This window comes from Mitosporidium daphniae, assembly GCF_000760515.2.
Source record: "Mitosporidium daphniae strain UGP3 chromosome Unknown contig-6, whole genome shotgun sequence".
Lineage (NCBI taxonomy): Eukaryota > Fungi > Microsporidia > Mitosporidium > Mitosporidium daphniae.
The window spans coordinates 20,418-34,381 of record NW_013546154.1 but is presented as its reverse complement, the minus strand read 5'-3'; the positions used below and the strand labels follow the sequence as shown (position 1 = coordinate 34,381).

General features: G+C 43.1%; 9 protein-coding genes across 9 annotated transcripts; 2 read left to right on the top strand and 7 right to left on the bottom strand.

Moving 5' to 3' along the window:
• Positions 1–14: 14 nt before the first annotated feature.
• Positions 15–1,256, top strand: DI09_6p200 (uncharacterized protein; the record flags this gene model as incomplete). Its single annotated transcript, XM_013381409.1, has 1 exon — positions 15–1,256. One exon carries the CDS (start codon positions 15–17, stop codon positions 1,254–1,256), a length of 1,242 nt encoding a protein of 413 aa, XP_013236863.1.
• A 32-nt stretch (positions 1,257–1,288) lies between these two features.
• DI09_6p190 (uncharacterized protein) lies at positions 1,289–2,295 on the bottom strand (the record flags this gene model as incomplete). Its single annotated transcript, XM_013381408.1, has 2 exons — positions 1,289–1,779; positions 2,076–2,295. 2 exons carry the CDS (start codon positions 2,293–2,295, stop codon positions 1,289–1,291), a joined length of 711 nt encoding a protein of 236 aa, XP_013236862.1.
• A 771-nt stretch (positions 2,296–3,066) lies between these two features.
• Positions 3,067–3,366, bottom strand: DI09_6p180 (uncharacterized protein; the record flags this gene model as incomplete). Its single annotated transcript, XM_013381407.1, has 1 exon — positions 3,067–3,366. The coding sequence occupies one exon, from the start codon at positions 3,364–3,366 to the stop codon at positions 3,067–3,069; it is 300 nt and encodes a 99-aa protein (XP_013236861.1).
• A 97-nt stretch (positions 3,367–3,463) lies between these two features.
• DI09_6p170 (uncharacterized protein) lies at positions 3,464–7,492 on the bottom strand (the record flags this gene model as incomplete). The annotated part of the gene is made up of 4 exons (XM_013381406.1): positions 3,464–4,395; positions 4,693–4,988; positions 5,128–5,517; positions 5,736–7,492. 4 exons carry the CDS (start codon positions 7,490–7,492, stop codon positions 3,464–3,466), a joined length of 3,375 nt encoding a protein of 1,124 aa, XP_013236860.1.
• A 770-nt stretch (positions 7,493–8,262) lies between these two features.
• Positions 8,263–9,735, bottom strand: DI09_6p160 (hydroxymethylglutaryl-CoA synthase; the record flags this gene model as incomplete). Its single annotated transcript, XM_013381405.1, is given in 5 exon segments — positions 8,263–8,388; positions 8,414–8,572; positions 8,597–8,776; positions 8,796–9,664; positions 9,690–9,735. The coding sequence occupies 5 exon segments, from the start codon at positions 9,733–9,735 to the stop codon at positions 8,263–8,265; spliced, it is 1,380 nt and encodes a 459-aa protein (XP_013236859.1).
• A 355-nt stretch (positions 9,736–10,090) lies between these two features.
• DI09_6p150 (uncharacterized protein) lies at positions 10,091–11,629 on the bottom strand (the record flags this gene model as incomplete). The annotated part of the gene is made up of 3 exons (XM_013381404.1): positions 10,091–10,285; positions 11,248–11,424; positions 11,507–11,629. 3 exons carry the CDS (start codon positions 11,627–11,629, stop codon positions 10,091–10,093), a joined length of 495 nt encoding a protein of 164 aa, XP_013236858.1.
• A 63-nt stretch (positions 11,630–11,692) lies between these two features.
• DI09_6p140 (uncharacterized protein) lies at positions 11,693–12,745 on the top strand (the record flags this gene model as incomplete). The annotated part of the gene is made up of 2 exons (XM_013381403.1): positions 11,693–11,906; positions 11,934–12,745. The coding sequence occupies 2 exons, from the start codon at positions 11,693–11,695 to the stop codon at positions 12,743–12,745; spliced, it is 1,026 nt and encodes a 341-aa protein (XP_013236857.1).
• A 14-nt stretch (positions 12,746–12,759) lies between these two features.
• On the bottom strand, positions 12,760–12,987 carry DI09_6p130 (uncharacterized protein; the record flags this gene model as incomplete). Its single annotated transcript, XM_013381402.1, has 2 exons — positions 12,760–12,906; positions 12,937–12,987. The coding sequence occupies 2 exons, from the start codon at positions 12,985–12,987 to the stop codon at positions 12,760–12,762; spliced, it is 198 nt and encodes a 65-aa protein (XP_013236856.1).
• Positions 12,988–12,989: 2 nt separating this feature from the next.
• Positions 12,990–13,772, bottom strand: DI09_6p120 (phosphatidylinositol transfer protein; the record flags this gene model as incomplete). The annotated part of the gene is given in 3 exon segments (XM_013381401.1): positions 12,990–13,358; positions 13,378–13,475; positions 13,505–13,772. Coding segments are annotated over 3 exon segments (735 nt in total), but the record flags the coding sequence as incomplete, so codon positions are not given.
• Between the last annotated feature and the right edge of the window lie 192 nt (positions 13,773–13,964).

The following is a 13,964-nucleotide window of genomic DNA, read 5'->3' as shown; positions in this document are numbered from 1 at the left end:
CGCTATTTTGTTCAATGGTGCAGGTTAACAACAAAGAAAAGTCAGAGTTGGTACAAAAAAATCGGACCTCATCAAGTAAAAAAAACTTTTTATTTGTCCGTCCAAGTGTCCCGGTTTACAATACCCTTTTAAAGGGCCTCAGAGATCACGGCTGCTCTGCGCTTGCTTACAAGTTTTTTGTTGATATGAAGAAAAGAGCCCTTGTTCCTGACCTGATCTCATACAACCTTCTTTTGGATTCGATTATTAGGCGAGCCATGCTCGATGCATCGCCTAGGGATTCATGTGGGCCAGATTCGCGGCTTACGGAGCAAGTGCAAGATCCTCTAAATTTTTGTTGGGACCAGTTTCAAGAAATGAAGTTGAAAATCTCTTCACAGCAAAAAACGGATTTTAGGCTCGTTTTTAATACCCTGATCAAGGCCATTGGTATTCTTGGCCACAAGTACGGATCTGACCTTGACACGCTACGAGTTGTTTTCTCCCCATTTGTTGAGGAAAATAAATTTCCTCTGTCTCCTGGCTTTGGGATAGCCCCATGTTCAGATACCATTTGCATAGCCATCAAGGCTGCCATTAATTTAAACGCCCCTCTTTGGTTCATTGAGGCCTATTATGATGGGGCCGTTTGCTCCAAAATACAAATCGACCCTTTTATTGTGTGTTCGTTATTGTCTGCGTATCGTCTGCACATGTCTGGCCTTGCACTGGATAGCCCAGAAAGAATCAAGATCGCCGAAAAGTGTATTGCCATCGTGGACGAGCATGCCAAATCAGCGCCTTTTCTCAAATCGGAGCTTTTTCATGGTCTAGCAATGACCATTTACATGTCAACTGCCTGCACGTGTAAAAAGGAGCATTTTTTGTCTGTTCTTATTACTCACTATGAAAAATACGGTCGAATGGTAAAAGACCCCATCTGCTTATCTTTATACATGCGGGCCGTGTTGTTGTTGAAACATTCAAAAGAGCTGTCTTTTGTTGACTTGATGGAAGAAGTAGTCAAATATAAGCGACAGTTTCCAAAGTGGCCATATGATAGGCAAATTGAAATCCTGTCCGTTTTTGTCCCTATTTTTGAGGCTTGTAAAGATGCGGGGGTTAGGGAAGCCATTCGGGATTGTCTTTTTAAACTCGAAAATTCCAAAATACTTTGGTCAATTCGCAAGACTCTTGAACACCAAAAGGCTCCACTGTCGGCCGACAATTTGGCGAAAACAAAATCTCTCATCGAGACATTAAGAAAGTACCAATAAATGCGAAACTACAATTTACTTGCACCGCTAAATTACAATTCGGACAGCAAACCAGGAATCGAAGAAAGATCGAAGGGGGCAATGCTCAATAGATTCGCAATGGCACAAACTCGTATCTGCAAGGTATCCAACAACGCGAACGTCTCGAAAAAAGATTCGCGGCTGTTGGTAAGAGTAAATTTGGAGGCATTTCTATATTCATCCGAGCAAAGGATGTCTTGTTCCAGAATTTTCTTTAAAAGACTCAGCTTGGGAAGCAAAACCGTCGAAATCCATTGCGTAAATTTTCCAATAAATTGGCCGCTCAACACATTTAACTCGCACTCCTCGGCATCCCTATCCAGCTTGTAGAGAAGATTCGATCCCAAAGGCAAGCAATTGCGGTTAAAATCTAGCACGTTAAGCAATCTACTCTTTATAGCATTTAGCTCGATCAACAAAGAATCGATCCTTCCGTTTAGCTTGCCGTTTAATGCACAAAGCTGGTCTGCAACCTCCCTCAGCGAAGGGATTTGCTTTTTAGCTGAGGAACGATTTTTCGAAATTTTAAAAATAAAAATTTGGCATCAGCTGGATATGGTTAGAGGCCATTTGATTGGTGCTTATTGTAAGCCCACAAGCTTGGTTTTTGCTATTCTTTGTACATGAAAGGCAGGATAGCATTTTGTTTTCTTCGAGCATATTCGAGTATCAGTTTTTTTTCGCTACCCGAGAATATCGTCGTAAGTATCGGCCTGTTGTTCCTGTTTTTCCCTCTTTTGTTTTATGTTCATCTCCATTATGCAGGCTATTGGACGATCTTCCCATCCTTCGTCTTACCATCGGTATATTTTGGATTTTCGTTTATCTTTTTCCTATTTTGCTTGCTGGTCCTATCTGATCCAGGCAGGATAAAAAGAGCCTCAGAACATGATATCTCAAAAAAGAATCTCTCCGAAAATGATATTTCAAAAAAGAATATCTCCGAAAATGATGTTTCCGTATCCGGTAAAATCCCCGTTTTAAATGCTCGCCGATATTGCAATGTTTGCCGGGTCATCAAGGGTCCAAAGGCACATCATTGTTCGACCTGCAACATTTGTATAGAGGGGTTTGACCACCATTGCCCCTGGCTTGCCAACTGCATTGGAAAGTCCAACTATTTTCTGTTTGTCGCATTCATAGTCATTACCACGGTAGTTGAGATTTTGATGTTTGTGATCTATGCTAAAATTCTCTTTTCTTGCAAACAGTTTTGCCATCTAACTTTTTTTGTACTGATTTTTACGATGTTCACCGCATTTAGGTCGCTGTTTTTCGTTATTTTATCTGCCTACCACGTATACCTTATTTTTTCAAACAAGTCCACGATTGAACATATTTTCCCCTAGAAGGCCTAAACATTAAATTAGGAATTTATTGTGGTCGTGGTTGTCGTTGTGATTATTAAATAAGGGGCGCCTCCATTAAAGAAGCCGACCGCTGCAATAGCGGATCAGGCCGAGCGAAGTGTGAAGGGAATCGTCAACAATTCTAGCAGCCTTTTCTAGAATTGATTTTATCGATGCCAGTTTTTGCTGATGCTCGCAAACCCCGAACGCCATTAAATCGCTGTGACTCTAATAGAATGAGTTTGCACCAAGTGTTACCTCTATAAAGACAGATAAATAGGCATTGACCAAATCAAAATCGCTGTTCGTTATTAACATGTGTTCAAGGAACTCCAAAAACCGGACTATCATACGATTTTCAGAAAGCGTCCTAATGGAATAGTCGATCGCACTGGCAGTAGAGGATTTGAAGTGGTGCAATATGTCTCCATCTATCAATGTTAGCCGTGTAAACCGTTACAATTATCCGATTGCGACATTAATAAGGCTTCCAACTCGGTGTACCAAACATCGGGCGAACAAGGCATCTTTTTTGCGGTCTTCTCAAACTCTTTGGCCCCAGAAACAGCATTTAAGCTTTGCTTGTCAAGAAAAAAAGGGATCGACTCTGGCTTTACCGGCTGAGCAGGCTTGCTTTGCTCTTTGATGCGATCTAAGTTGACAAGCTGATTCCAAAATGAAGAGTTCGGCGCGCTCAGGCTAACAAGCCCGTCGTCTTGGAACACGGGATTCAACACCATTAGGGAGCTTGAATCAGAAATGGGGGCTTCCTCTTTGACAGTTGATAGCCCATAGAAAGCTTTGTTGGTCCTAAAGCAATTAAACAACACGCCAAAACTACCAAAGCTTGATGGAGACCGATGTTGCATCGATGATGGCCAAGGTTTCGCCATTGGGCGACAAAGCGGCGCCGGTCGGCAATACCGGGTAAATATTAAGAGAATGGTACTGCGAGCCAGAGGGAATGTCCCAAATATTGACGCAAAAGTCATTTCCGGCAGTGACAACCCACTTCCCGTCTCCGGAAAACGATATCGAATTGATGGTGTGTTTGGGGGGCGCGTTGAAAACACGGACGGCTTTTTGTAGACAAAAATCGAATACAAAAATTTGGCATCCAGCTGCAATGGCAACCATATCGCTATCAAAATGCTGTGCAAAATACGCCTTTAAACCTGGCTGCCGTTCAAATGCCAGCGGCAGATTTTCAGTATGCTGTTGTCTTCTGTTTTTGAATGTCCAAAACTTGACAACCAGTTGCAAATGCTCCAAAGAAAGCGAAAGGAACTTTGCTCCATCAGAGGAGGAGCACACCGCACTTACTGGCGCGGGGCCATGATTGATGGTGCCCCTGTGCAGACCAGACTGCATATTGTAGATTTCTACATGCCCCGAATCGGTTCCAACAAAGCCAAAGTGGCCGCAATGGCTGAGCGCGCAACAAACCACAGCAGAACCATCCGAAGATGCAAATCGATGCGATCCGATGCTTTTCTTATCGAATGACCAACTTTGCGAAAAGCTCGAGCCATGATGGCACGAAAGAATGTTGTCCCACGCCGAACCGCCTTTTGAACTATACGGCGACAGGGTTGAAACAAACGAAGAAAACGGGCCAACAGCCCGATGTTCTTTGGCTTGTGATAATTCAAAGGCTTGCGAGTCTTTGTAAAGAGACGAAACGCGGAAAGAGCAGTCAACCCCGGAAGAAAGGATAAAGTGGCCATCGTCCCCATAAAAGCCTATCAAAGATGGAGGCGATGAATGGCCTGAGCGAAACTTTAGCAATTGTGGCACAGCCGAGTTTCCGGATGCCGGAAAAATCCATTCCTAAATATTACGATCAAAAATCGCGGACCTTAATGGAGTTGTCGCAGCCAGTAGTAAGGAAAAGAGATTTCCCCGGTACCATCGAAATAGATGTGATTGCTTGAGAGTGGGCCGATTCGATCTTGGCTACAATGTTTCTCTCCTCAAGGTCCCAAACAAAGATATCTCCGCCGGCATTGGACGTAATCATTTGCTGATTCTGGGCACCTACTGGGGATAAAAATCTGCAACGCTACCTGTTCTAAAGCAAAAACAAGAGGCACCACCACCAGGCTGCTGCAAGCGGAATAAGAGCTGATCCTTTTTGATGTCGAAAAAGCCAAAAGTTCCGTTTAAAAACGAGATTGCAATGACATCCAACGCTGGGGTTTGCGTCATACGCATGATCGGCGAGCGGGGTAGGATTGCCAGCGACTTCAGGGTGTGCACATGTTTTCCAGAACGAAAGTTCCACAAGCTAACATGGTGATCGTTGGTAGCCACCAGCAGCTTGTTCAAATAAGTGCTCGGATGCAGAAACTCAATACAACGGCTATCAACATCGCTTTCCGAATGAGGCTTGATGGAATTTACAATTTCTACGGCCGATCATGAAACAATTCAATGCAATACCTCTGTTGCTCGTGTCGATCTGGAAAATCTGCCCATTTTCAAATAAAGCGAAAACATACTCGCCAATATTATCAAGCTGCACGATCGGATTGGACGGCGAAAAGCCGTCAATCTTCATGGAGAAGGTTTCTTTTGCTCTCTCGCAAAAGGAGAGGACCCCAAAGGGAAGAATGGCGACAATTGTTAAATCCCCAACGGCAGCAATGGCACATATGGATGCACTTTCGCCAGAAGATGGGCGGTAAAGTGTGTCATAATGAGGTCCGATAAACAGCAGATCCAATTTTTCGACGTCATAAATGTGAAACGAAGGCCCGGTGCAGGCAACCACATAGTAAGCGGTCTCCCTCTTCTGAAACACAGGAGGCAGCAAATTACAGACCACTCCCAGATCTCTGTTCCTTACGAACAACGTGTGGCATTCGGGAGTCTTTTGTTCCAATTTGCAGCTTTTCATAAAAAAATAACTTAAATTTTATTTAATTAACCAATTTAATCCAAGATCAAGGTTGGATCCTGCTGTGGCTTCTCTTTGAGAACTATTTTACAAGCAATATGAAAGTCTGGGCTGCACGCTACCGATGGTGCATACTTTTTGATCCAGCATTTAAGAGCAAAAATCTTGTTTTGGTTGTACGATGGACACGACATTGCTCCTCGAACATACATCCCCAACATCGACTTTGTTGCTTGCAGGAGTTGCCGGTCATCGATTTTCTTGGCTTCTTCTGGAAGGATTTTTTGCTCTAAATAGGGGATTTTAATATACTGGTCAAAATACGATTCATACAAGCATGCGGAATCAATCAAATTCGGGGTTGCCAGTAGATCCACAACGATGTCCGGTGTTGGAATGCCGCCGTTTCTAAGGAAATGGTCAAACACAGACTTGGAAGCAAACTGGTGGCTAGACAGCGCCTTTATTACATTTCGCAACAAGATCGGATTTGAGCAGGGAACAGGATCTTTCATCAGAAACTCCAAGTAATATTCGTACGCAAATAGCTTTGCCCTGATTTTGTCCAAGATGCTCATGACGGCAATATGCACCTCGATTGGAAAAGTTATCCTGGAATCTTGGAACGATTTCGATGATGGCAACATCCGCTCAAGAGGGAAAACTAGCGATATATCCCTCCAGTTGGACGATTCTTCTGCAATACATTTTAGCTTGCTAATATTAAAGATCGTCGATGCCGAGAATACGGTGGGCTTGTACAGGTAAAATAGCAAACGAAGCGTCTTCAGAAAAATCTCAATTTTGAGGTCGCGCGTGGCATTATAATCTAATTGCCGGTCATATAAATTGAGGAGCGAAATCACACTAGCTTGATTCGCTGGAAAGGCAAACGAAATGCTTTTGACAATGCTGGCCTCGGATCTCTCGAAAGAAGAGGAAGAAAAATTGCCAAACCTGGCCACGTCCAGGGATGGAGCAACACTTTCTTGTATTTTTTTCAAGTTGACCTCTTGATGTGTGGAGGCGCTGTTTTCATCGAATATGATTTCTTTTTGCTCGCAAAAAGACACATCTTCGGAGATATTTTTTGAAATCAATGAATAAAAATGGTCTTGGCTTGAAAGCGGCGCGTCTTTTGGGACGATGGAAACCAATCCGCCCTGAAGGTGGGACGAATTCAGGCCTCTATGCCTTTGGTTATTAAAAAAGTTTGAATTGGAGCCGCCGTCATTGCTTTTGGCAGAATTGGGAGTAATGCCGCTATACGAGGTAGAAATCGGTGTCGGCTTTGATGTGCCTTTATCGGGCTCTTGGGTGTATTCCGTATTGCTGCTGGTAAATCCTGCCATTTTAGGCGAGGCATCTTCCCTGGAGCAGGATGGTGCAGACTTTGGCCTCGGAACTTTCTTGGTTACCGGAAAAAACTTGGAAATACTCTTTGGAATTGGAGGGGCGTTATTAAATTGGTGATTTTCGTGCGCAAAGTTGGTTGATATTATGGATGACAAGGTGGGCTTTGCGCTGTCATTCTTTTCATTTGTCACATCGGTCTCTTCAGGCACGAGTGGTGGATTTTGCGGATGATTTTCTATCGGCGCTGCTATACCGAAAGCAGAATTAAACTCCTCAAGGCTAGATCGGACTTCAAATCCTCGTTCAGCAGTCGAATGATCAGTCCTGGCATTAAAGATAGCAGCTTTATCCTCTACGCTTACTTGAGATGATAAGCTAAACGCTCCATTTGCAGGATCACGCTCCTTTTTCGAAATCGGCTCTTTTTTGACATTAGACGAGGCTTTTGGATCTTGTGTTTTCTTTGTGGATAATACCTTTGCGGTTTTGGAATCTTTAGTGGCGGGATTTGCAACCGCAGGGTCGATGGAATAAGACGAACGAGAAGAGAGCACTAAAAAAGGCAACGATGTTTTAGGGTGAATCCACAAAAAGCAGCCCTTTCTAATCATCCGAGCTCGATTTTAAATAAATTAATTTTTTGGCCATAAAAATATACTCTTTTCCTACCAGTTTAATGAAAAGATATTCTTCAACCAACCATGCATCAATGATGAGATACACAGCCAAAGCTTAATATATGTTGCGTGTCAGTATCGGTGTTTTCTAAATAAAGTCATTCTTCGTTGATGGCGCCCTCTTCGCCCACTCTGCTCAGCTTATTCAATCTACTCGAGAGGCTTTTAAATGTCCTTTTGGCAGCTTAGCCATATGGCCATCTGCATTTTGGCTGGAGTTTGTGGTGCCCACTATTGTTGACTCGGCTGGAAGCAGGATTGGGTACGGGGAGCCCAGAGTTGTGGAGACAGTGATAAACAGACGCTTTGGACATCCATTAAGACATACCGGCTATTGAAAATAAAAAACAAGCCTTCGGAGGCTTTGGCTTTGCCTCCAATTTAAGTGTGCCATTCACACAATGCAGACACCAATTTAGCCAGCCGCCAGTTGAAATCGAGTGTTTTCATACTTGGGCGCACATCGCTTATATTGACCGGTTATATGCCCGAATTTTCCAAAAAGTGCTCCATACCGGTTTCCAGGAAACATCGTCTACCGTTTTCCCTACTAGATGCTATAGTGATAAATGGCGAGGAAGAAGCCGGTGTAATTTAGCCAGCCCCGCATCCGTTTATGCTTTATTCCGTACGTTTACATTGCAAATGGAGCACACCAGACCCGTACAGACACCGCTTTCTGGTGCAAATCAATAAACTCGTATTTATTTTTCCGATTTAGCTTGGTATATCCTTCTGCACTTGGCATCGATTTCGCTTAAAACGATTGTTCTGTTCGGAACAAGAGAATTGAACTTGGCATTTTCAGCATGCCCTTTATCATCGAGAAGCTATAAAGTTAGACATGCAAGTTACTAGTGAAAATTGGATGGGCGATATTTTGGTCCTTTCTGAGAGCCGCTCACTCAACGCGATGGTCTTTGAAATGTACTCAACAGACGAAGTAATTCTCAGTTCAAACATCGAGGAGCAGTATCCAGAACCATATGCAAATAATAGGCACTTTTTGCCGATCTAAGGTTAAGACAATAAACCAACCAACGAGTCCCCAGCTTGGCTACATATCAAAGAGATCAGCCCAGAAAACAAGGCGCCGCAATAAATGTTGCCCAACTCTCTTGAGCAAGCAAGTGTAGGCTGTGTCTTTTGCAAAAAAAGCTCCTGGCTAGCTGCAAGCATCTCATTTTCCAGGGTTTTGTCATCAAAATTCAGTGCTTCCTAAAGATAAGAAAAGCACATACATCCGGCGTATCATTGATACTGTTAATGTCTTCATAATACTAGAATTATTTAAGCGATCCTCGATTACCAATTTGGACAGTGCCTTTTGAACCAATTTTCCAAAGGGAGAATGAAAAAGATAGAAATCGTACGCATCCAGCGGGCTCTTGCTTGTGATGTTTCTTTTTGTGCGGAATAATCGGTAGCAGGATGAAAGCGCTTCAAAATACGATTTTAAAGAAAGAGGGCCATCTACGATCGGAAAATCTGTAGATAAATTCGGTTTGAAGAAATCATAAGCATGCTTCATATGGGAGGCTCTGACCCCGTTACAAACGATCGGGGCGTTTGGCCCCACCAGAATGGCAACCACGCCAGCACCGCCAGTTGGGCGAGCCGGGCCTCGTTCATATACAGCTATATCTCCGGCGACAACGAGCCCAAGCCGACCGTCCCAACAGGAGCTCTCCATCCAAGCAATGGTATTAAAGAAGGCCGCAACTCCGCCGTAACAAGCATTCTTTACATCGACACCTTCAACATCATAACAACCGTTGCCGTTAAACAGGTCCATGATGACCGATTTGATGGACTTGGACTTGTCAATTAATGTTTCCGTACCAACTTCTAGCCGTCCAATGGATTGATAGGAAATTTTATATTTTGACATCAATTGAGAGACCGCATTGAGGGAAATCGAGCAAATATCTTCACATGGCGCGCAAACAGCCATGTTTGTTTGCCCCAAGCCCTTAGTATATTTGCCCTGGGAAACATTGTCGTGACACTCTAAACATAATGCACAAAAACCGATACCCAACTCTGACTGAGAAACGTAGAGAGAAGGAAAATAGATTTCCATGGCTAAAATGCCAAAATTGTTCCCTATTTTTGTAACAACAACAAGTACCTTGGGATGGGGAGACAACAGGACCCATGGAAGCGGAGGTGGACATCATCAATCAACCAGTTTTTTTTCGGAATAAATTGAGAATATTAAATTTTAGTGCAAGCCCACTTGCTTATGGGTTACTTGCTTATGATTTACTTGTTTATTTGACTAGGGAGGCCAAAATCTGCTCAAACTTTACAAAATACCTAATGCCGTCAATGGAGCATAAACGCTACCTGAATGTAAAGGCAAAAAGCAGGGATCTTGTTCTTGAAGACGGGATCATTTTAAAAAACATCGACTCAACGGGCTTGTCCGCGGGAATTAAATAAACATCTGGCATAGCGCCATTGGCTTCAATCGACCCCCGATTGTATACCGTGGTGCCATTTTGATGCAAAATGGCATCAAGATTGAGGTCAAACGGATCGTTGATGGAGAGGTTTGTTAGCCTGAATCTGAGCATCTAACAAATGAATGGAAGCATTTACATCGTTTGCATCTATCTGTGCCTGAGGGTTGCTGATAACATCCAAACACGTGGGAACACCATCCAAATTCAGCGATTCCAGCGATTTTGAAATGGGTCCGATTTGCGCCAAATTATCGACGATCTACAGCAGTTACGGAAACATCCAAAAATGGCGTACTGCCTTCTGAATCATTCCCTGAACGGAGCCAATGAATATGCCGATGGACGCCTGCTTGATTTCATATTTCCTTTCCAAATGCATGATCAATAGGATTGTCAATTCAAATATGGCCAGAAGCTTTGCCAACGACCATATAACTCTATCCGCAAAAATTGATATCATGTTTTTCTCTAGCGAAAGCAAAGGGGGCCATTCCTCATCACTGATGGGATAATGTCCTCTGCCCGATTCCTCAAACAGGGAGAAACATGCATCAATTTGCAGTTTGTATGCGTTCTTTATGGTCTGGCAGTTTTAGGGCGAATACGTAGTTGTTACCTTCAGGGCATTGTAGATGCTTTCTATTTTGCACAAACCATCGACAATTTCAAAAAGCGAAAATGTGTCTGAATGTGAGCTGGAGCTATAGTTTTCAATAAGCGACGTGTAAAAGGATCCAATCCGTTTGCACGACGACGGGTTTTTTAAAAAAACCGTGTCGTACAGGCGAGAGCAAAGAACGCCCTCCAACCCCTAAATGTTATCAGCGCAAAAGCTTGGAAATACGTTTTTATATTCGTACGAAATGAGATGAGAAATGTGCGATAGCGCATGGATCGAACAAAAGATGCTTGAGCTTAGGATTTTCTTCGACAAAAGTAGCAAATCGCAAGCTTCGATGTATTTTTCTTGCTCCAAACACGTTTCGATCTTTTTGGGGACCGACCCCAGGTTTTTCCTGCCATCATAAAAACACAATGCACGCGTACATGAGCGATAAAATCAAAATGCGCAAGTTGGCTTCTTCCATCAAAATATAAAGCGTAGTGAGGTCGAAGCGGGATCCCACCAAACAGCATTTAGACTTTTGGAAGTCTTTTTTGTATGAAGAAAATTTGGATCGCGCGTCTACACTGAAAAGCATATGGCAAAATACCCAGCACGTTGTTGCTGATGGACGAAAATTTCGACGCTATTGCCTGCAACTCGTTGTGATAAGAATTGGTAGCGACGTCCATGGCTCTTTCTAGCTCTAAATGCAAAGATTCGTAGGCCTGAACATTGTTCGCCGACTGCGATGGGGAATTTGCAATCTCCATGGCAGAGATAAAGGCATTAAACTACGTTCCGGTTAGTGGCGTGCACATTTGATACATTTTGATTAAGAAAGGGCTTCCAGCTTGTTTTCAATGACGAAAGCACTTTCTCCATATGGGAAAGATCCAGGTTATTCATGGCATCTTTTCGCTTTGGAGCCAAGTCTAAATCTCCAGCATGGGGGTATGCATTCCCAAATTGGGGGAGGCCATTTTTACCAATTGACATTAAATTGCTGCAAAAATCGGATGCCGCTGCCGATAATTAAACTTTCTCAAACTTTTGTTGAACATGTGCATTGCTCTTGTGCACGTTGAGGGAACATCGAACAGCAACACCATGTACCGTTGCTACACAAGTACTGACCCTAGATCGGCACTATTTAATCGCGAAGAGCTATTCAACAGGCCTACCAAACGACTCTACACTTGGGCGAATTGTGACATTATTGGGGGCCAAGATTCCGATATGCTTGGCACCTGGAAGGCCTTGAACACAAAGCTCAGTATTGTATGCAGGAGTTAAGTTTTAGAAAGAATTGTTCTCTTGACAAACGGCAGGGCCCTAAATACCCTTGGAACGATCGGTGCTGCTCAGAGCAGCTGTTCTACTGGCTCATCTGGCGATGAGCCCTCTATTTGCAGTCGAGGGGTTCTGGTTAAGATTTTGGCATCAGAGCCAAAGCCCCTTTCAGATGCCGTGCAAATTGCATTCTCCTCTTCATTATACCACTCATTTAATCTGATAGCAATCCAATTTGACATGGAAAGCTATTCGTTCGATGTTTGCAAAATTGTACACCGAACTCCGAATGCAACCAATGCTTCCCTTATTACGCAAAACGAAGTAACCCTAAATAGACATTCAATGGCAGAGTCGCTATGCTTGATAATGGAAAACATGGGGATTTCTACATTTTCCCTGACGTGTCCATCTCAATCTGATTTCCCTTCAGCCAAAGGATACAACCTGGCAAAAGCATATTCCATGCTATGGCAGAGAAACGAACACAAGGACATTCCCAAGCTAATCGCCTTGCTTTCACAAAGAATCCAAGGCGTCAAGGGGGAGCATCAGAATATGCAAATTAGCTCTGCCAAAACCCCCATTGACACCTCTGCTGATGTGGATGTTGGTGAAATCCTAGAGCAAAAGCTGTCTGCAACATTCATCCCACCATTTATGATTCCAAGTGGATCTTTTGGAACGGTCTCCTCGTCCATTTTGCTATATTCTTACCCCTCAGACGACGGGATGTTTTATGAAAAAAAATACAACCAGCATGCCAGGTTAAATGAAGACAAAGAAATCAAAATTTCTTTTCATTTATGTAAAAAAGAATAAAAATTATTTGGCCGTCAGAGTTCGATCCTATCGGGATCTTCATTACCAAGCTCGCAGACAGCCTGATCTGCAACAATGGTGTCTTCATTGATGCCATGGATATTGATAGCTTCGTTTGCATGTTCATGACTACCGGCACTGACAGAGGCTCCGGTTTTCAGCTAAATCACCATTAGGGGAAAAATGCCCACCTGATCGAGATCCTTTTTGGCCTCATCTTCAAGTGCTCTGATATCCGACATCGTCAGCCCAAACCATCTATCAAAAGAGCAGAAAATGCTCCTATGAAAGCGCAAAAAGAGAGATTGCTCGTACTAGCGACATAAGCATCAGTATAAGGTACTTTGGAAATATAAGACTCAATTTTCGATTCCAATCCGAACACTTTAAATTTAATTGTAACCAATTTGTAGCAACACATAAACGGTTTCTTTTGAGCCTTCATATCGCGAATCCAGTTTGCATTGAGGGGTCCTCGTAGCGGATCCTTTTTTGGACAGAATAGTTTAGGATTTGTTTCACAGCCATTTTCCTTTACATCAATCGGATCATTTGCAATGTCTATTCTGACAATTTCGCGCTTGCTGAGCAAATCGGGTGGCAAATTGTGCACCTAATGTTGAGAAGATAACAAGAAACGTCAGTACATTTTCAAGATCATCGTCATTGGCCACATGTTTTGTCTGTATTTTGATGGAAAACCTTTCTCTCAAGAACGGGTTGAAAAATTCTCACCGCTTAAACAAAGCAATCACATACCAGTAATGCAATCCGGATACGCATTCCATGCTTTCTCGTCAATGATTAGCGTGTTCGCTGGAACGAGCGCGCTGAGAATCCTTGGGCATTTACTGCAGGGTAAGCGAAACAAATGGAACCTGCCAAGGTGATATAGCTTGTGCGTATACTGTCCCTTTCCCAGTGCTTGGTCGTTGTAAGGTTCATTGATAAGAATTTGAATTCCAGAATCCGAACTAGACTCTTGCTTGCTCATTTCGGCCACAGAATACAGCTGTGCTATTTGATACTATATTTGCATTAAGCTGAATCAATAACGGTACTTCCTCAACAGTGAGGGGCATCGGGATTCGGCTATATCGTTACAAAACGGAGGCCTTACAATTCTTTAATGAGAACCATTTGATTAGTCGCAGAGAAATAAACTTTTTAGGGGAGGGGTCAAATTACAAAATACAAATTAAAATTTACAATTGAATTA